Raw genomic sequence first — 20,797 nt, 5'->3', positions numbered from 1 at the left:
GGTGAGTACATGAAGGGGGTGTGGACATTCGTGGGCTTTCGATTGTGCGCCGTCCCAAAACTGCGATGCTGCCAGAGAGCATGGTGATGATGATATTTTAATTAAATTGAATTGAATTGGGTGTCAATCGATACCTAACAACAAAAGCAGCCAGTTCTGTGGATTATGTTAATTTATTACTATGAAAACTGAAAAATGTGCTTACGCTGATGACGTGGCTGTGGCTTGGTATCTTGGAACGGTGTGTAGAAATTCACAGCGCGCATTGATATGGTTGATGGTTAGTCACTTAGGTATTGATTTTCAGTAAATCCAAATAAAATCGCAATGGTTTTTTTTTAAAAAAAGAAGGAAACTAAATGGTCTTTACCTTCCAGAGATGAGGTACAACCGTTCATCTCGCCGAAGAAGTGAAATATCTAGGAGTCTGAGGACAAGGGGTTTCTTTGGAACAAATATGTAGAGGTAAAGATGAAATGAGCTCTCGCAACCTATCGGCTGTGCAGATGAACCCTTGCCTCGACAGAGGGACTTAAGCCGCGTGTGATAATTTGGATAAACGTTGCTATCAGCGTTGTGGGTTAAGATAAAACAAAAAAAGTGTCACTGTAAAATAGTCTTACTTCAAAGAACATGAGCACAATATCCGACTTAGCTGCAGATGCATTACTCAGTTTCTAGACCTTGAATATATATTTAAAATATTGCAATGAGAGCAGCTCATAAACTAATTCGCTAAGATCTATAGGAAAATAACGGACGTAAGGGGCACATATCGTTGATTGAGTTATTGGGAAAACTGAATTCAGTTTTTACAATGCCTTTCGATTTCCAGGCTTTCGTAGATCTGTACAGAAAATTAAAATGAATCAGAAGAATGCGTGGCGGGATATAGTGAGATCTTTTACACCGATGGTTCAAAAGTAAAATAGGCTTCTGGAGCAGGAGTCTACCTCTTGAGTAAAAACAAGGACAGGCGGATCGTAATCGTTAATAACCAGCTATAAGTAGATAGTCCTTTGTTAACGCCGAAAATCGTTCAGTAATGTATAAATCGATAGAACTTGCTTCGAGATTTAATATGGTGGAACTACTCTCCGTACCTAGTCACTGTGGTGTAGATGGATACCGAATGCCTTAGGGTTCAATTTCTTCCACCGGAGTTAGCAATTGGTGCGTCAGTAGACTGGGAACTGGGATTGGGAACAAGCTTCCTATAATAACAGGTGGCAGAGCGTAAATACTGCTGGGCACACCAAACTTTTCTTGTTAGAACCTAACAAATATACAGCCAAATTTATCCTGCTGAAAAGCAAGAAGACTAAGTAGGCATATGTCCAGAGAAGGAGTTGTACAAGATGATACTTATCCCTTCTGTAATGAGTAACCGTATCACTTTCTATATCAATGCGCCGCATATAGACGCAACAATGATGATGCGCTCCAGTTGCAGCGGTTAGTATCACAGTCACTAACGGAGAGTATCTGGCATATTTCATTTGACCGAGGAAACGAGAAGAATGGTCCACGATAGTCTGGGTACTCAGAGACTATGCCTTTCCCCTATATATCATTGGTTCAAAACAAGCCGGATTGATTGGAGTTGTGGCTTCCCACCCTAAATTAAACTAGCTCACATGCTGCTGTGAGTTTCTGCTCAGGCTTGGGGCGCGGGGGATGGAACCCGCGGGGGCCCCGAATATAAATTTCAATGAAAGAAGGGATAGCATCTAGTCCTGTAAAATTTCCACACCGCAGAATTTTCACCCTGGGCCCGGCTTTTCTCTCTACAGCCGCTGCACTAGCTGTCAAAGCGTCTTCTTCGTTCTTCAGTACCATTCCGATTTCTCAAATCTGTTTGAGAAAAACCCAAACATTGACCACTACCTGTTATTTTTAAGCACGAACTTTTCTTGATTATTCTAGCTTTTGAATTGGACTGCTTCTGTCCGTAGAAGTATATTTTCTCCTTTCTCTATACTGAATAATACGCATTTCATCTTTTACAATAACTTGAGTAAATTATATGTATGTTTATGACTAAGCGTAAAAGCCCTAACCAGTGCTGACTACTTATATGTTAACTAAAACAATTAATAAGACTAGTCTTTTTCTTCTTTATGTATGCATGTATATGTATAATAGCACAAATATTTATATAGTTGATAAGCCTTCCTCCCCATTTTATGATTCATGCTCCCAAACATTTCATGACGGTGGTATCCATCCGCCAAACTTCTTTTCTAACTCTGTAGCAACTGTTAGACACAATTTATCTTTATATGGCGCCGCAACCACTTGAAATCCGATTGGAAGTCCCCGCTTTGATAGTCCTAAGGGAATATGAGTGCCTGGAAATCCTATCACATTGAAAAACATTGTGTACATCACTCCGGGCATATTTGTGTAAGATTCATGATGCGTGAATGCTGTGCAATGAATCGTTGGAAAAATCAGTATACCATCAGCTCCCAGTAGATCCTAAAAGGAGGTAAGAAATTGAGTCAATAGAAAATAAAATGTCCATGAAGAAAATTGTTTCTTACAAGCAGCTCTTTTCTCAAGATAGATAGTTTCTCGCCGTGCAGTTTCCTACTCGCGGCAGTCATAAATCCACCAGTTTCCTTAAGGACTTTGAAAATAAGCGCCGCAAGTGTGTACTTTGGTATTCCGATTAAATGCTTCGCAAATTCTACGAACAGATTGTCGCGCATCTGGAATATTTTCTCATTTTCTTGAAAACGTTTTCATATTGTATAATCAGGAGCTTCTCATACCTTTGGATCATCAGGATGCTGGAGCAAATCCGGTATATCATTCATTTCCAAAAATTTGGCTAAACTACCTTCTAAGGAGTCGTCAATGTTAGATGAAAGTTTTACCTACAAGACACGGTGCGTAAATTACTACTTTTAGCTTCCAATTCATTTGAGAAAGAAAGATTTAAGCGTATATGGACAATTGCTTTTGAAGAGATATCTCTTACCTCCTTCACATCCATACCGATTTGTCGGAAGTAGGATGCACCTTCTTGCATCACTCTCTCTATTTCTGGTGATATACAATTTCCAATTGCTCTTCTTCCATAACCGCTGGTTGTGTACACCTGTAATGATTTTCCATTGTAGGTAAATATAATGAAACATGGTATCACATTCTAACCTATACCTTAATGTCTTTCAAATGGAGTTCATTTTCGAGTTTCATTTTCGCCTTCTCGCCCGCCATAATTTCCAAAATCATAGGCAAGTCAACTGCGTATCGACACATTGGACCCGTTTGTAAATAGGTACTGAATTCAGGATCTGTATTGCCAGGGAAGTGTCCATTGGTGGAGAGTAAGCCTCCTGTAGGTTTATGTCCAAATATTCCATTAAAAGCACACGGAATACGGATTGAACCGGCCATATCTGATCCAACTCCGAACGGAGATGCGCCAGCAGCGATTAATGCTCCCTGCAAATAAGGGTAAGCGTAAAAAAAAGTACAAACTCTTGGGTGGGAGTTCATTACTTCACCACCAGACGATCCGCCCGGCGAATGTCTAGTGTTATAAGGATTACGGCAGGCTCCTTTCAGTAAGTTGTTGGTCTCCCAGCTAACACAATATTCAGGATTTGCCGAGACTAGAAGGGGGATTGCTCCGGCGGATTTTAAATTTGTAACTACTTCTCCGTCGAATATTGCTTTTCTTCCTTTTCGTGTAAGTGATCCTGCCGACTGAGAGAAGCCTGGAAGATAATCAGAAGGAGAATTTCAATGGTTAAATTTATGATTTTGTGAGAAGCGTGTCGGCTGCTTAATCCGAATGAATGAGCGTGTTTCGTGTCTGCGATTTTGTCTAGGCCGCGAGTGCTTTGATTTGCCTCTGTTATTTTTTTACTCCTGTATGGTTTTGACTTACTTCCATTACCAAATTGAAGAGTTTAAAGCAGCTTCGAAATAGGAGCAACAGATAAAATGGACCAGGATTGTGTAGGAGAAGCTAGAGTTTAGTTCATCAACTAGGTTGGTTAGCAGTTAGGCTGTACAATGTCCTTTTACTTTTATTTTTATTTAAACAATTTCGTACTTGCACTGCTCGAAGAAGATCATATTGGTGTTAAATTTGTGGAAGCCAAAAAGTTGCATATAAAATGAATACTGCTCTGCTCTTCTCCTCTCATTCACATTGACTCGAAATAGTCGAGACTACCCCCGATTTTCCTTAGGTGTCAATTTAAGGAGCAACACTTCGTTATACGCCCCGCAAGGGTTTTAACGGTGGGCTGAAAAATTATCGCTCGCCCAGCCTCTTCAACAAATATTTTCAATAGTTGCACGAATTCGCGCAACTTCATTTTCCGGAAGAGTTCTGGCTCAGGTGCCACCATCATCATCATCATCAACGGCGCAACCACTGGTACCCAGCCTAGGCCTGCCTTAATAAGGAACTCCAGACATCTCGGTTTTACGCCGAGGTCCACCAATTCGATATCCCTAAAAGCTCTCTGGCGTCCTGGCCTACGCCATCGCTCCATCTTAGGCAGGGTCTACCTCGTCTTCTTTTTCTACCATAGATATTGCCCTTATAGACTTTCCGGGTGGAATCATCCTCATCCATACGGATTAAGTAACCCGCCCACCGTAACATATTGAGCCGGATTTTATCCACAACACATTGTGTAGGCTACGGAATCGTCCATCCTCATGTAGGGGACCAAAAATTCTTCGGAGGATTCTTCTCTCGAACGCGGCCAAGAGTTCGCAATTTTTCTTGCTAAGAACCCAAGTTTCCGAGGAATACATGAGGACTGGCAAGATCTTAGTCTTGTACAGTAAGAGCTTTGACCCTATGGTGAGACGTTTCGAGCGAAACAGTTTTCGTAAGCTGAAATAGGCTCTGTTGGCTGACAACAACCGTGCGCGGATTTCATCATCATAGCCACCATCATACCTACAACTAACCTAATGGCACTCCTTGACCGACTCAATATAAATATTTCCACATAAACTAGTTTAACATAGTCCATCTATTTAATTGTCGGAACCCACTCAACACTACATTTTGCCGATGTATATATGGACGTATGGACACCATTTTCCGAGGGGCTGAACTAATTTCATTAAGAGGTTTTCCGAAAACACCCTGAGTCTGATCCCCATACCATGACTAACTCGCAGGTGCAGATTAGTATGCCTATAGTCCCAGTCCGTCGTTTTGGTAACCATTCTTTTCTTCTTTATTCGCACCGGCAGGAGATCCTAGACATAACTCTGGGGAATACTTTTATGAATGGGCAAATTCGAAGAGAGTTTCCGAGGAACTCTGTATGTCGAATCACAAAATAATAAGATTCATTATTAAATGCAACTCTGATATATATATAGAATAGCGAAGAATCCTGGAATTCCTAGAGAATAGATTAGAACTCTTATGTAAGGCACCTGAATGGCATGGTACATCTAGAAGTGGGTGGTAACCGCAGGAAATGAAATTGAGCTGGAGGCAAGGATAAAAGATCCCTGCAGTGTCGCTGTTGACGCTTATAAGGCAAGCTGTCCGGTGAAGATAGTCACCTCATCAAGAGAGATACCCTGGAGAAACAAGAACCTAGCCACGATTAGGATAGGCATCCGAAAAGTCTTTAAAAGGGCGAAACGCCGTTGGTTACTGATGATGTGTTGGGATGTAATCAAACAAGCAAAACGAAATAGCCTCCGAAATATCTGAGCAGGTATTCAACAAACTACACAAGCATTCTCGGTTTATAAGGTCGCAGCCAAGGGCAAAAGGCAGTATATTTTCTGAGAATAAGAAGGGTGGGATACACATACGGTGTAGGATAGTGACATTCCGTCTGGCTCAGTGGGAGGAAAGAGGAGAATAAGAGAATAGCAATGCTAAAGTAAAGTGGGTGATGGGAGCCTCAAATCACTGAAATTATCTGCAGGGAATGGTACTATTCCAGCACTACTCCATCTTCTTTTTCTTCAGCCTTTGTCCCGTTCATAAGCGGGGTCGGCTCGTCGTGATCGGTTTCGCCATTTGGCTCTATCGAATGCCTGATCTGGGTGCAATCTCGAGGCTTTTAAATCCCCATCCAGCGAATCAAGCCACCGTTGTTTAGGCCTGCCTTTTGGTCGTTTATCATCGACTTAAGTAAATTCTCGTTAGCACGAATTGCGTGACCATACCATCCAAGGCGCCTCTCTCGCAACTTTTCCACGATCGGTGCAACCTCATAACGATCGCGGATATCCTCATTTTGGATGTGATCAAAACGCGTCACGCCACTACTCCAACGTGACAATCTAGGCTCTCTTCTGGATGTTGTTAAAGGCATGAGTATGTCCATGAGATATATGGTATATGTACAAACTGAATGGACGTGAGTAAAAAAGGTGTTCATTCTGAAAGTGGGCAAAAATGATTCCTTTCACCCTAAGCTTTTCAAACCAATTTATCTGATATTTTTCATGCTCAAAACTGTGAAGAAAGTCCTGGATTATTAGAACTAGCCCTCTAACGTATAATTCTTTACATCAATCCCAATATTCTTATCGGCAGGAGGGTCTCCGTGCCACGGTATCAAACCTATTGTTTTCGGTCATTTTAATAGAGTCTTTGAATCTATGAATTCCGAACGAACAACACCTGCAGCCGGTCTCGGTTACCGTGCTCCATAGGACAGAGGTGAGTCTGATGAGTTTGGCTCTGCCCTGACCAGTGAATCTGTCAGAAAACATTTTGATAGCAGGATTGTTGGAACCTTACCAGGAAGAGCCTTAGGATCATAGTGGGGATAGTCACAGGCCACTACAGGCTAAACTACCACCTAAGGAAGTTGAAGGTACCTGAGGGCATTGTCTGTTGATTTGAATTCAGTACATATTCTAGTACAATATCAGGTATTTGTGCAAAATAAGAAATTGGACCAAAAAGTAGCAAATATACTAAAATTATGTTGTGTTGGATCAGTGGCGTAACACGCCATAATTACATCCGAAATGAAGGCATCTGTGGTTGATATGGTTTTGCACCGATTGAGAGAGGCATCTTCGATGGTATGGACATGTTACTCGCGTTGATGAAAATTCACTAGCGAAAATTGTTCTGAACATAAAAATCAATGGGAAACGACTGAAAGAGGCCGAAATAACGAATTGATAGGCAGGATGGTGATTGGAATTCTGCGCGACTCTATCCACTTAGACCGTCGACCGAGCAAAACGGTGATACTGGTCAATACGATTCGATCCCTCTTCTAAACGCAGCAAAAACTGAAGAAGAAGACTACAGTTAATAAATATAAGCAATAGAGGACCACATAAATTCTTTCATATAATTAATATTTTTACCTTTCTTCAAAATTTGGAGTTTAAAGTTAGCATGGGGGTTTTGAGAAGATATGAACACTCCTCGGAAATGGTACTAACTGTCAATTTGAATTTAGGCCATATGAACTCTCCAAAGTTATAATGAGACGATGAAATCTTTAGGAGCACTTCTATCGCTCAAACATCGTGCTGCAGTATTCTCTGGTAGGAGTTCGACAAGCCAGAGTGAAGTGCAGCAGATATCGTTCACAAGCTAGTGAATAAGTTGATACTGATATGCTCGAGTAACTTGCCAATAATAGTTATAGATATCTAACCGATTTCCACTTTTCTTACAAAAGTCACTAGAGCAAAGGCTTTTCCTTAATTTTCTGTAGCAAGAGGTGGCAGAATCTAGCTTTGCATTCAGATCACGATGACGATGAACATGTTATTTCCAAACGGTGATCTTTTGTATTTTATTGAGCTTCTTATAAATAGTTTAGCCTTTCTTAAGATTGAAAATTGCATTGACTCATAACCGGCATCTTAAACACAACGAAGAGCCGATGAAGTGGGTAACCCCGCGCGTTGATCTACATTGACCCCAAGGTAGTGGGGAATACAAGAGAATCCAGAACAGAAAACTGTTTCTTTTTATATCGGCCAGGCTTCGAGATGCTCTTCTATGCGTGATAGGATTATTTTGCCTATGATCGTTTGACAATACACTCATAATTCGAGGGCTTAACGAGGGGCAGGCTCCGAAAGCCTATGCAACGTAGTTCAAAATGCTTCGGTCTGGGACACATAGCGCATGCAAGGTCAGAAATCGGAAGTATAAGCATATACCTTTAAGTAATTTGTGGAAATTAAAGTCCTACAACGAAACTTCAATCAGTACCCGAAAGGGTGTCGCTATGGCGCACCATGGCGTATGGTATACAGACGCAAATAGCGAAGCCGCAGTATGAACCTGTAGAAGCCGAGGATTTTACTCGAGGCCTTCTCCCACTTGAAGATTACTCTGGCCAGTATTAGAAAGTTAAATAGGGCACTCATGGAGAAGTAGGCTCTATCGTAAATCTGGCATACGTATGTATTGTATATATGTACATTCTATACTGAAGTGAGTAGACTCACATATTACATGAAAAAGTTTTGCATTCAAATATTCTTAATAAGAAATGCACAACAATGTGCGAATTACGTGTCCCTACCATCGAAGACGCCTCTCTAAAAATTTCTCTAGGGTCGAGGATAACCTCATTTCGGATGGGGTCATGCCGTATTACGCTCCTGGTTCAAAGCAATATTTTCATTAACACGAACGTTTCCGAACAACAACACTGCGGTAAATTTTGGACGTGAGATTATCAATGATGTATCGATCACAAAGAACGCCTCCATCCAAGTTGAGGTGATGCGTGAATCACTTTCAGAACGCAGTTGGCTACTGGCTGATAGCATCGATCCAAAAATTTTGGTTTAGTTAGATTCAGTCGTGTTACATAAGGGGAGGCGCCAGGTCTGTATAGAGCAGTGTATAGTGTGCTGGACGTTGGATGTCCGGTGTATCAGTGTCTATAACAAGAAGAACAATGAACACCGGAATTCGAACTGTACTGTTCGGTGGAGTAATTTAACTCAGCGCACCAGTTCCTCTGGCACTAGGTGTTGTCTCAGCTCAGACCATACCAGATGAGTTTGTGTAGTGCACGGTCAAACGCCTTCTCTAGATCCTGAAACGCAATGTAGAGGTGGGCAATGCTTCTCATGGTACTTCTGCATGAAGAACCGCATGGCGTGTATTGTGTCAGTAGTTCCGCTGTTCTTAACAAACCCGGATAGGTTTATTGATATCGTGAATACCGTTTTGAAGAATACGTTCAAAAATCTTCAGGGTATGGCACAACTATTGGATCGGACGGTAATTTGAATATTCTGGGACGGTTTTGCTTTCTTGCCATTCAGATGGTGTTCCTCAATAACCAGATTGAATACTCAGTGTTGGACCCTACCTCTTCATTTTTTCAGGGCTCAGATGTTTCAGTCCCGCTAATAGATGAAATTGATCCAACGGTCGGTAGTGTTTGCGGAAGCGGAGGGTGAACAATTTTTTCCGTTGAAATCTTTTTGTAATATTCCTGCCAGCCGTAATTTGTGGCTCGTTGGTTGCAAAGTACCGTTGTTGTTATTAATATGCTTTCTAGAAAACGATAGAGATCTCTATCGTCGTCCGGGTGCCCAGTTTATTGTAATCGTTTTAATCGATCGTCTAGGTAACAACGATACCTTTCTATACTTCTCGGTTGAGATTCCTATAAATTTGTCAATGTTCTATCGATGATAAACTTATGATAGAGGCGTTTCTTTCCACGAATCTTTATTTGGATATCGTCCTTCCAAATTCAAGCAAGTGTCAGGCTTATACGCCGACCAAGTACATAGTTTAAAAATAGTGTCAGGCCAGGGCACTCCAATGATGCGACGCAGACAGGTATTGGTAAGTTAAGGTAAGCTTGGACCTTTTGGGTAACAATGGAGTTCACTTTCCATGTGCTACTCACAGCATCACAGAAAGAACGCTAACACAGAATAGTCTTAGTCTGACATAATTGCATTTCCAGATTTTAGACAGGGAAGAGAAAGCGAATCTAGCGCTGTTAATGGGTCGGGCAACAATCAGTTCAGCGCCACCGTCGGCAGAAACCACGCTTTCTAGATACACAAAGTGATCAGATGCAGATAGGAAGAGTGCGATGACCTGTGAGACTGAAACCTTGGCTTTGTTGATGTTTGTCTTCAGTCCAACTCTACGTTTCTCTCTTTCCAAATTTAGAGCCATCTGGTCACGGTCCAGGACCCGGTGAGATAGCAAACGGATGTCCTTAGCTTAGTCGATGTGTTTGAGAAAAAATGTGATCGTCCATTGAATTTCTCCACTTTGTCCGGACAAGCCAGCATGAAGAACGTCAACGATAACAAAAAGAAATAATATCGGTGACAAGATGTAATCCTGACGGGTTCCGCTTTGAATTTCAAAATGCTCCAAAGAAAAAAAAAACCATTCTTTGATGTTTGTAACTGTGGGCAATCGGGTAAGCGAGATCAATTCTTCTGATCGGATCAGCTGATATAATAGTGAGTTTCATCACGTTCAAGTTTATAACCATTTTTACCGCGTTAGCGCTACTTTCGGCTCCAGAAAATCGAGTTTTTTGTAGAGCGTAAATATCAGTGCGCCTTTTCCGAAGGGCTCTTGCGGTTTCACTGAATATAGCCATTTTGAATATCAACTGAAAGGTCACGATTGGTACTTTCGAATCAACTGTTAGTTTTTATTACAAAGTGGTGAACAGGTCAGAAAGAGTCTACATTAATTAGTAATAAGAGCATTTTATTAAGAAACGCTGTTTATGTCAAATTTTTAGGAAAATATAATGAATACATATTTCAAAAATAAGTTACGGTAAACAAACAGTGAATTGATGTTGGTGACGTTTCATATTATGAAATTACTTTGAAAAAGCTGGAAATTTTATTTTTTTATGTTGAACTAAATTTTCTGGAAAATCTTTCTCGAAAGGCTCCATTCTGTATTAGAATAAAGGTAATTTAGCGGCGGATTTGACTTCATTGGCTAGTTCTTTTTCTAGGTTAGAAAGTATAAAAAGACGGGTCAGAAATGTAAGAGTATTTATGTGCTTTAGCTTAATTAACTGTGTTCTTTGGGTTTCTTATTTGAAAAATATGTATTAGTTTTGTTTGAATAAATGGATAATAATTGAATGCTGCGTAAGTAGTGAGACTGGTATATTTGCAAACATTATTACGATAAAAAAACAAAAGCTAATAAAAATTCACATTTTGAGGTAAATTATGAAATGGGGCGAAAAACTGATATCTCAAATGAAATACCGAGAACAGAGAATCAACTAATAACAGAAATTTCTCGTCTTCAGGGAGATTCATCCTATGTAGTTGTCCAGATATCCAAAGAATAAAGCAAAATTCAGTTGTAATTTCCTAAAAGCGGACAAATTGTGGACGAAAAATTGCGGTAACTGTTACTGTGAAACCCAGGGCTCCTTTCAATAAATGGGTGCACGATGCTAACGTAGAAATTTTGGAGTGAACTTTGCGAAAGAAGGATCGGAGGGCGCTGCCTTTCAACGCAGGCGGCTTGTAAAAACACCACATTTAACAAAGAGAATAAAGAAAGCAAGACTTGAATTGGTTAAGGAATATTCAGAATTCGGGGTAGAATATTGGAAAGAAACTAAATATTAATATTTATATTATTTAATAAATTTTATATTTAATTTATTTTATATATATATCTAATTTATTTAAAACGTTAATTTTAATGTTTTCACCCAACGTTCAATATCATTCAAACTTTTCAAGTAGCGTTTTCTGAGCAATCGGCATTATAAGACGGTTTGTCAGAGAGCGTATGGAAGAGAAGTTCGATGAGTCCATTAAGAAAACTATTAAGCATCTGATATCTGTAATGGTATGAGGAGCAATCACCATTAATGGGCCGGGACCTCTTTATTTTGTCGAGAAGGCTCTGAGAAAGGACCAATGTAAAAAAAAAATGTCATATTTCCATGAAATTGGATTTTAGACACCTTCGTTCAGCTTTATGCAAGCTGGCGACCCATGCCACACCTCGTAATCCATAAAAAAAATATGTTAGAGGAAAATATCCATTTACTTCCATGGCCAGGAAATTCGCCTGAATTCGAACCCAAAAGAAAGCGTATGGAATAGAGTAGAGAGGCTCCTTTACATAGCACGCAAGACTAATCCACAAATTTTAATAGATAAAATGAAAAAATATTGACGTCTGGCACCTCAGATGAAGGAGGGCTTGATGTAAAGTAAAAGGTAGTAAGGCTAAAAATTAAAATAAAAAATAATAGTAAATAATGAAAAAGATATATATATTTACTTTTAGGATCTGCTGCTATGATATTATATATACATTTTTCATGAATATATCAACTTTCATAGTGAAGTATTATATCATATTATATTTAAATAAGAACTTTATAGAATTCTCCAAGTGTTTTTTTTTTACCAGGGACTGTATGTGTTTCGTACAAAGGTGTCCGGATTTTAATTTTGTTCACTGTATGTATTGCTTACCATTTTACAGATTATCTGAGTTAATTCAAGTGTCTTTTGATAAGATTAGCGGCGTATAATTATCTGTTAGTTGTTATAAAACTGAATTAATTTCGAAACACTTAGGAATTGTTAATGACGATAGGCAGAACATATGTTTGTTTATAAGAAAGTTTAGAAAGGAATATAGTAACCCCTTCGGAGTTCATCGATTTTTATTTCAAATAACATTTCAAGAACTGTTTTACTTCTTTTTGGAATTACACAGAATTGGGTCCAACGCAAAGACCTTAATGATTTCACATGTTATCAACGTAATTACATTGATCATTTATATACAGTGAGCAAAATTGAAATCCGGACATTGTCCTACGAAATATATAAGTGAAGAGAAAGGCGGTAAAAGAAGCAGTACGTGTTTCGTTTTTTCACAAGAATGTAACGAACTGTCTGTTAGATACAATACAAAGAAAATCAATGAAAAAGGATAAAATAAAACCTTTGTTCAGGGCGAAAAGCAAAAGATACTCTATTTTCGTAGGCAAAATTGAAATCCGGACAGAGCTTGAAAATAGTAATAACATTAAAAACTCAAAATAAGTCGGAATACCGGAAGCTTGCGCTTCGGGTATAAAGGTTTTGTGTTCATTTTATGTAAGAAATTTCAACGCACATTTTTCTATCCGTATATAGCTACAAATCCAACATAACCCTTCATTTTCCAAACTACGAGACATACGTACATATTACAGCCATAGATATTACGTTACAAACTGCCTATTTCCGAATACTGTACACATATATGCACGTGTATAAATTGATCGTACCCATATTTCTGATTTACTTCCTATATCTATTTGAATTAGGCACTATCCGGGAAGATTTCTAAAATGTGGAAATATACCATTATTACCTTTATTTGAGCAGATATCGGAACCGGATATATTTTAAAGCCTAGATTTCGTAGAGAAGCACCACTCTGATTTTTTTCAGATTTTTCGGTTGGATAGGTTCTAAGAACGAGACCTGTTACACTTTTTGTGGGTCATATTTTGAGTCCTCACTCCCCTATGTTTCACCCAATATCAAATGTTGTTTCGAAAAGTACTAATTGAGACCTTTCATTTGATACCCCACATGGCTACATTCTGTGGAAAAAAAATTTGCACCCTCCATTCACATGTATGGGGAGCCCCCCTTAAACTTAACACAAGATGGCGCCAGTTAATGCATGTAAAGGGAACACCAGATTACATATTCACACCAATTTTCCTGACAATCGGTCTAGCCGTTTCCGAATAAATCGGGTGTGACAGACAGACAGACAGACGGACACCGTCTCGATTCACACAAAACCTTAAAACATTACTAATTAAGGCTCCGTATGGAGGCTCTTAGCATCATATACAATCTCCTTGGAATTGGGACCTTCGCCAAGCCTATCGTAATATTACAGTCCGAGGATCGGGGAGAGGTTTTGAGCAGCTTCGGACAATTGAACAACAATTCAAGTTAAAAAAATGGAAACAATCGACTCAAGCTAATCCCCTTTTTCTTCAGATTTTGTCTCGTTCACGAGCAAGGGCGGCATGTCGTGATCGGTTTCGCCACTTTGTTTTATCAAAGCTTTCAAATTCCCATCTAGCGTATCAAGCTACCATTGTTTCGGCCGGCTTTTGGTCGTTTACCATCGACTTCGATGTTCAGACCAATCTTGACAAATGAATTCTCGTTAGCGCGAATTACGTGATTTTTCCACGATCGTTGCAACTTCACATTGATCGCGGATATCCTCATTTCGAATCCTCAAGGCGTGTCACGAAACTAACCCAACGCAATATCTTTGTCTCCATTACCATTTCATTTCATTTCATTTATTTTCTCATAGTGGCTTACGACTAGACAATTATTACTTACTGCTAGCTTAATAACGGCTAATTGGTCTTAACGCTATCAAACGGGTGACTATTACATAGTTTGGCCAACCCGACCTTCTCTGTGATTTACTTTACTTTGTATATTTTTCTTTATATACATGCATCTTGACAATTTTTGTTATGATCTTGGCTTTTCAAAAAACTGCGCCCGCACTAAAGGCGCGACTCCATTACCACAACTTCATTGTCTTTTATAGTCGGCCAACACTCCCATACAGGGCGATAGGGCAGACGACATTGCGGTAAATTTTCGATTTGAGACATTCGTTGATACGTCGATCACAAAGAACATCAATTGTGGCACGCCACTTCATCTAGGTGGTATTAGTGCCTGAAGCAATTTCATAACGCAGTTCTCCATTGGCTGATAGTTTTGACGCGAGGTATTTAAATCGGCCAGTTCTAAGCAGGTTACTACCGCTGACAGTGATTGTTTGTTTCATGGGGATCGGTCGTCAACAACTCGGTTTCATTCAGATTTAATCTGAGACCGTGTTGCATGAGACGATCATTGCATTTTTGGACAAGTTGTTCGAGATCATTTTCTTTTAGACACTAGGAAAACATCATCTGCATAAAGCAGTGTATAGGGCGCTGGACGTTGGATGCCCCGTGTGACGGTGCCCATAACAAGAACAAAGAGGAGTGGTGACAGGACGCTTCCTTGATGAACACCAACACAGGCACGAAATGGTTTTAATACAACCGCCACATTTCGAACTTTACTTTTCGGATTGTGGGAGAGCAGTTGAACCCAGCGCACGAATTCTTCTAGTATTAAGTGTCTTCGTAGAGCATATCAGATGAGTTCATATGGCACACGATCAAACGCTTAATCTAGATCCAAAAATGCAATGTATAGAGGGTGATGTTTCTCACGGTGTTTCTCCATGAGTAACCAAGCAGCGTGTATTGCGTTAGTAGTTCCGCAGTTCTTGAAAAATCTAGGTTGATCCACGGTTATTTCAACGATTTCGCAGATACGGTTGTGAAGAATGACTTCAAAAGTCTTCCTGGTATGGGGAAGAAACCGGATTGGACGTTAATTTGAACATTCTGCTGGACCAGCAGCAACAGAAGTGTTAATTATCCTGTGTGAGGTCGGCTTTTAGCAAGTCGATATAGATTTCTCTTGCCATCCCGAGTGTAAGTGAGAGTTTATCGTAATTATCGTTATAATAGACCCCTCGGGTGACTTCGATCGCTTTCTTTGCTTCTCGGTTGGTATTCTTATAAATTTGCCACTCGTCGAGAAACTGGTAGAAACGTTTCTTTTCACGATTCTTCATTTTACCATCGTCATTGATGAACCGCTTACCTGGCTCGGTGACCCCGAGGATGGCAGAGGCGGCTTTGTGGATCGTGTCTTTAATTTAATAATTCGGACGACGGCAATCAACGGCCGATGTTGAGGTGCGATGGTCTCATAGGGAACGGCTTTGCAATAAGTGGCAGTGGAAAAATGTCGGCGTTTTATAAGAATGTAGTCGAGTTGCGTTTTACTATTCCCACTATTAAATGATGGATTTGCCAGAAGGCATCTTTCTGGGCATCAGGTCGACCTGTCTGTCGTGCATACGCGGTGTAGAAGTGAATAATGCGATCAGCTGAAATAATGGTCAGCTTCATCAGCCAGTCATCAAGTCGTTCGACTTCTTTGATGTCGTCACGGAAACCATCTGAGATGGCAATGGCAAGACCGTATTTATTGTGTGGACTACCCAAAATAGAGAAGTTTATAACCATTTTCATCACGTTCGCGTTCTATGTCGCAGCTTTTGGGGCCAAACCATCGGGTTTCTGGTAGAGTGCAGATATCAATACGCCTTTTCCGAAGGGCTCCTGCAAGTTCTTCGGTCTTTCCAGTCAGGGTGCCAATATTTAGCATGCAAACACATATTTGTTTTGCTCAGGCTAACTTACTTACGTCCATTTCTTGACAGGACCGAGGCCCGTCCTGCCGCGTCGACTGAGGTGGATGCCCTAGCATTTCTGAGGTATCTATTTGTTATAAATAAAAATACTGGGAAAAGTCTGTCCCCAGAACCCATCTTAATAATTTAACATGCGCATGTTCAGCATATTTCCTGGGAAATACTGTAGCAAATGCAATACTAGAGGGGAGAAGCTATTTGGCCAGTTGGCCTGATGACTACGAATGTAGGATGTGTTTCAACATTCCCAAAAGGAACTGAAGTGGTGAATTTAAGAATTTAGCGTAGTGTTCTCCAGGCCCATTCTCTGTTCACGCGTTCAAAAGCTGCCTCGGTATCGATGAAGAGCAGGTGAAGTGAAGATCTAAGCGCCGCGCATTATTTCAAAGTGATCCGTATGGTGTTGATGTTGAATCGAGCCTGTTCACTGTCCATCAAGTTTCCGAGATGTCCCTTGATCCTTTCCAGGATTATTTAAGTCTCATCTTTGGGACGAGCACGCAAATGCCCCTCCAATTTTCGAACTTAAGACAGGTGCCCCATTTCGGCATCTTAACAATAGTTTCCTTCTGGAAAAGGTGTCGGATTGCCAGAATTTCTGTACAAGTAGAAGTAACGGCTCTACAGAAACGGCAGCTGCCACAATGAATAACTCTTTTCGGAGTCTCTCGAACCCAGTAGTTTTACTCCTTTTGCATGTATTGCTGGTAGAGATGATTTCTGTCCTGTTGCAAGAGCAGTCCGTATCCGCATGGTATGGTGACAAGATATTTCATTTACAAGAGGCAGACGTTCACTGGATATCATAGAAATGTGGTTGTGGATATTGCAGAAATGTGGTGATGTCTTCCTTCCTCCTCTTCAGCCGCTCGTCATCCTGGATGAGGAGTCAATCGTTAACATCGCTCATATGAACATCGAAAGGTTTACGATGTAATGCAAGCTCTTTCGTGATTCTCTATACGGTCCTTTATGAAGAAATCAGATACCTCAGAGTTAGCGTAGACCCCGTGTAGTAATGTCTACTACCAGTGCTATGAGCACGACATCTGGCACAATTTTAAATGCATTTCTCAATTTGAAGCTCTTGGTTGTGTATACTAAAAACATTTCGATGAGAGCAGCGCATAGGATAATTCGAATTCGTATAGATGTGTGGGTAAATTAAGGTCCTGGGGGCATAGGGTATTGGAAGAGTTGTTAGGAGAATTGGAATTGAGTTCTACTTCTATATTCAATGAAATTCGGATGCCTAAGCAAAAGAGGGTTGACTTTCTTCTTTTGCTGTCGAATCAAGCAAACATATGTCAAAGTTTATGCAGAATTATTGTGGACATTATGACTGCCAATAAGTCTCTAACTGGACATATGTTCAGAATAGGGATTATACAACATGATACTTACTCATCCTGTAATAAGGAAGCGGTATCAACGGAACATTTACTATGCCCATCAGGTATCAAATTTTTGGTGCTGATGAGTGGATAGCGGATAGGATCACATTCACTAGCGGAAATCCTGCGATACATAAACGAAGGTTTGATAGTTCGGAGGTTTTGCCTCTCCCGCATTTCATACACACACACACAAATAATACATGGTATCCGGATTACTCTATTTTTTTATTTTTGGATTTGTTCATTTTTATCCATATTTTGTATTTTTATTTTAGGCTATTCTTTTTGAAGTTTTGTGTGTCAATCAAAAATCTAGGGCTCAAAAAAAATTGTTAGTACAAAGTGTTGACCCCGCAGGACAGAAATGTTTGGAGTGTGTTTCGCAACCTCTGCTTCGGTATCTCGGCTTGTGTAATAGTTGTGTTCATATTTTTTTTATTACATTACAATATATTAATGATTTTTAATTAATTCGTAAATTATTTAATTTAAAAATTATTTTCATCTTTTATAAAAATTGTATAATCAATTCAATTCAACGTTTTAAAAACAAACATTTTTCTTCTCTTAAAAAGAGAAAGACTGGCCTACTTCACACGACTACTGAAATTGAACTGTGAAGTGGTCCTGGTGTTATTTAGCCGGCCTGGTGACCGGCCGGGCTCTAGAGGTTATATCTTCGGGTACTACAAAGCAACACGTACAATTATTTTCTTGACAACCTATATTCCCAACAGTCCATAAAATGTTAATTCATAGTCACATTATTATATCGCATACCCAAGCTCCCATTACTGATTGGTCAATTATCCAAAGAGACTTCAGAACCGAGGAATAAACATCTTCGTCAATATTGAGAAATTTTCCTAAGAAAATATTCAAGAACTGAGTGCAACGAGGACATACTAACCATACGAAAGGAACAGGCAGTCGATTTCAAAGCAGGCTTTAAAATTTTTAAAATCACTCGACACTGAGAGCAGTGGTGAAGAATAACTACTGCAGGAGTCAGAGTCCCTTTCGTAGTTTTTTTGTAAATTTTTTATTATGGTTTGAATGTTTGGTGTTTTCATATAAATACCTAAATATATTTACTACTATTTTATGTACCCGCTTGTAGAGAAGATAGGATTTTAAATAAAGCTAGTTTCAAAAAGTGTTACCTCATCCCTTTGATTTGGTACTCTATGAACATGACTATATTTTGTGAAAAGAAATATTACCCTTTTTGCATGCATGGAGTGGCTTGAATTCAAATAAAAGTCCTGCCATGCATTCATGTAGTGGAGCGTACAGAACAATCCCATCGAAATACGCCATAATAAATTTGCTTTACGATGAAATGGAGCGTACCAGAGAGACACACAGATGGATGAACAGACACAAGCAGACGCATAGACAGTCATTGAATAACGTAAATCGACTAGCAACCAATAGACATATACAGAGCTTCCAGTCACTTTGGGACAGAGGGGGTAATATAAAAAGGAAAGGGAGGAATTGTAAGCAGCAATTTCGAGAAGCAAAACTGAACTGAGATTATGCGTGAAAGTATGTGCTCCGACCCATGGGACGGTGCGTACAAGGCGACAATGTAATCGATCTAAACATTCACACCTGATTACTAACCCTAATTTGCGGGTTGGATTAAACAAGTTTCAAGTAAGAAACAGCAATGAAGACCAATAAATCTTGCACAATGGTTACTCCCGTCGTCTTATTTTCACTAATCACTTTTATGATGCAATCTAACAAAACTCTTAAAGATAGCTTTGGAAAAAAATGTGTTTTTGAAATTATCAGCAGCCCGGCAACTGGCAGCTACTCATAAAAATATAAAACTGTCAATATTAATTTCCCGCGCTAAGGAGGAGGATGAAAGTTTTATTGTTTCGTGCCTTGTTGCACAAATCCCCGCAGAAAGCTTTTGGCTGCTTCGAAAGCACGTTTACGGAAGAAGTGGATCACCATCGCCCGACGGAATCCAGTTTCTTTTGCGTCAAGTTTAAATTGTGAGGATCATTTCAATGTGAGTTAACATTTTTTAAACCGTAACTCCAGTCTTAATTGATAATATACGATTGCGTTCAAATTTATTATGAATATTATCCAAATTGTGTCCGGATAGCTCAGTGGTTAGAGCACTAGGCTGTAATGCGGAAGGTCGCGGTTAAAATCTCACTGCTGGCACCGGAATTTGCAACGTGATTTCACGTCGGATACCAGTCGACTCAGCCGTGAATGAGTATCTGAGCCAAGTCAAATCAGGGTAATAATCTCGGGCGAGCGCAATGCTGACCACATTGCCTCCTACACGCTATTCTGTAGCGTACCGTTACGGTCTTGAATGAAATGCTCTAATACACTTCAAGATCCGGATCCAATATGGATGGTTGCGCCAACGATTATTATTTCCGAGTTATCACAATCTTGGCAGATGCCGGATTTTACCTAATACTACCACTAAGTGCCAAGCATTTAGGCTCGGACGATCCTACCTACTTAAAAACTAAAGGGACACTGGTGGTGGTGGCCGGTGTTAGGTTAGTGGGAGAATCCGTCGAGTACTCCCCGCAACATCGAGCACATATGCAGAATGGTGTACTTCTGCATGGTTTGAACCAGACTGTGCGAAAGTCCCAGGACATCAAGGGAAGCCGTGAGGGATTTAGGTGCAATACCTGTAGCTGACAATATTATGGGAACTACAACCACCCGCTCGAGACGCCAAATTTCTTTGATTTCCCGAGCAAGTGGCTCTTAGTTCACCTCCTTCTCCACGTATTTCCGTTCAATGTTGCTATTATGGGGATAGCAACATCAATAATATACGCGGATTGACCCGTCTTGTCAACTAACAGTACGTCAGGCTTGTTGTGTAGAGTGTGGCGATCAGTCAGAACTTGCCGGTCCCAATACATGCTGTAAGCAGAACTATCAAGTACTGCTTGCGGCTCATATCGGTAAACCGGACATGTTCCCGTGATCAGCCCATGCTTGTATGCAAGGTTTTGATGGATAACCATACATACAGCATTATGCCTGGTGATGTATTGCACCGGTGCCGTAACAGTACAGCCAGAAATGAGATGGT

The 20,797-nt window shown here is 40.1% G+C and overlaps 1 protein-coding gene across 3 annotated transcripts in view; it reads right to left on the bottom strand.

The window, feature by feature from the left end:
* Positions 1–1,945: 1,945 nt before the first annotated feature.
* LOC119650705 (fatty-acid amide hydrolase 2-like) overlaps positions 1,946–20,797 on the bottom strand; it is an 82,669-nt gene continuing 63,817 nt past the window's right edge. For all 3 annotated transcript variants that reach the window (XM_038053705.1, XM_038053704.1, XM_038053706.1), the window contains 6 exons: positions 3,514–3,731; positions 3,169–3,456; positions 2,987–3,106; positions 2,778–2,882; positions 2,547–2,714; positions 1,946–2,481 (listed from right to left, as the gene is read on the bottom strand). In XM_038053705.1, coding sequence (XP_037909633.1) covers positions 2,209–2,481; positions 2,547–2,714; positions 2,778–2,882; positions 2,987–3,106; positions 3,169–3,456; positions 3,514–3,731 — 1,172 coding nt within the window. In that variant the 3' untranslated portion in view covers positions 1,946–2,208. The remainder of the gene's footprint in view (positions 2,482–2,546; positions 2,715–2,777; positions 2,883–2,986; positions 3,107–3,168; positions 3,457–3,513; positions 3,732–20,797) is intronic.

This window comes from Hermetia illucens, chromosome 3 (assembly GCF_905115235.1).
Source record: "Hermetia illucens chromosome 3, iHerIll2.2.curated.20191125, whole genome shotgun sequence".
NCBI classification, from domain to species: Eukaryota; Metazoa; Arthropoda; class Insecta; order Diptera; family Stratiomyidae; genus Hermetia; species Hermetia illucens.
This window is presented reverse-complemented; position numbering and strand designations above follow the sequence as displayed.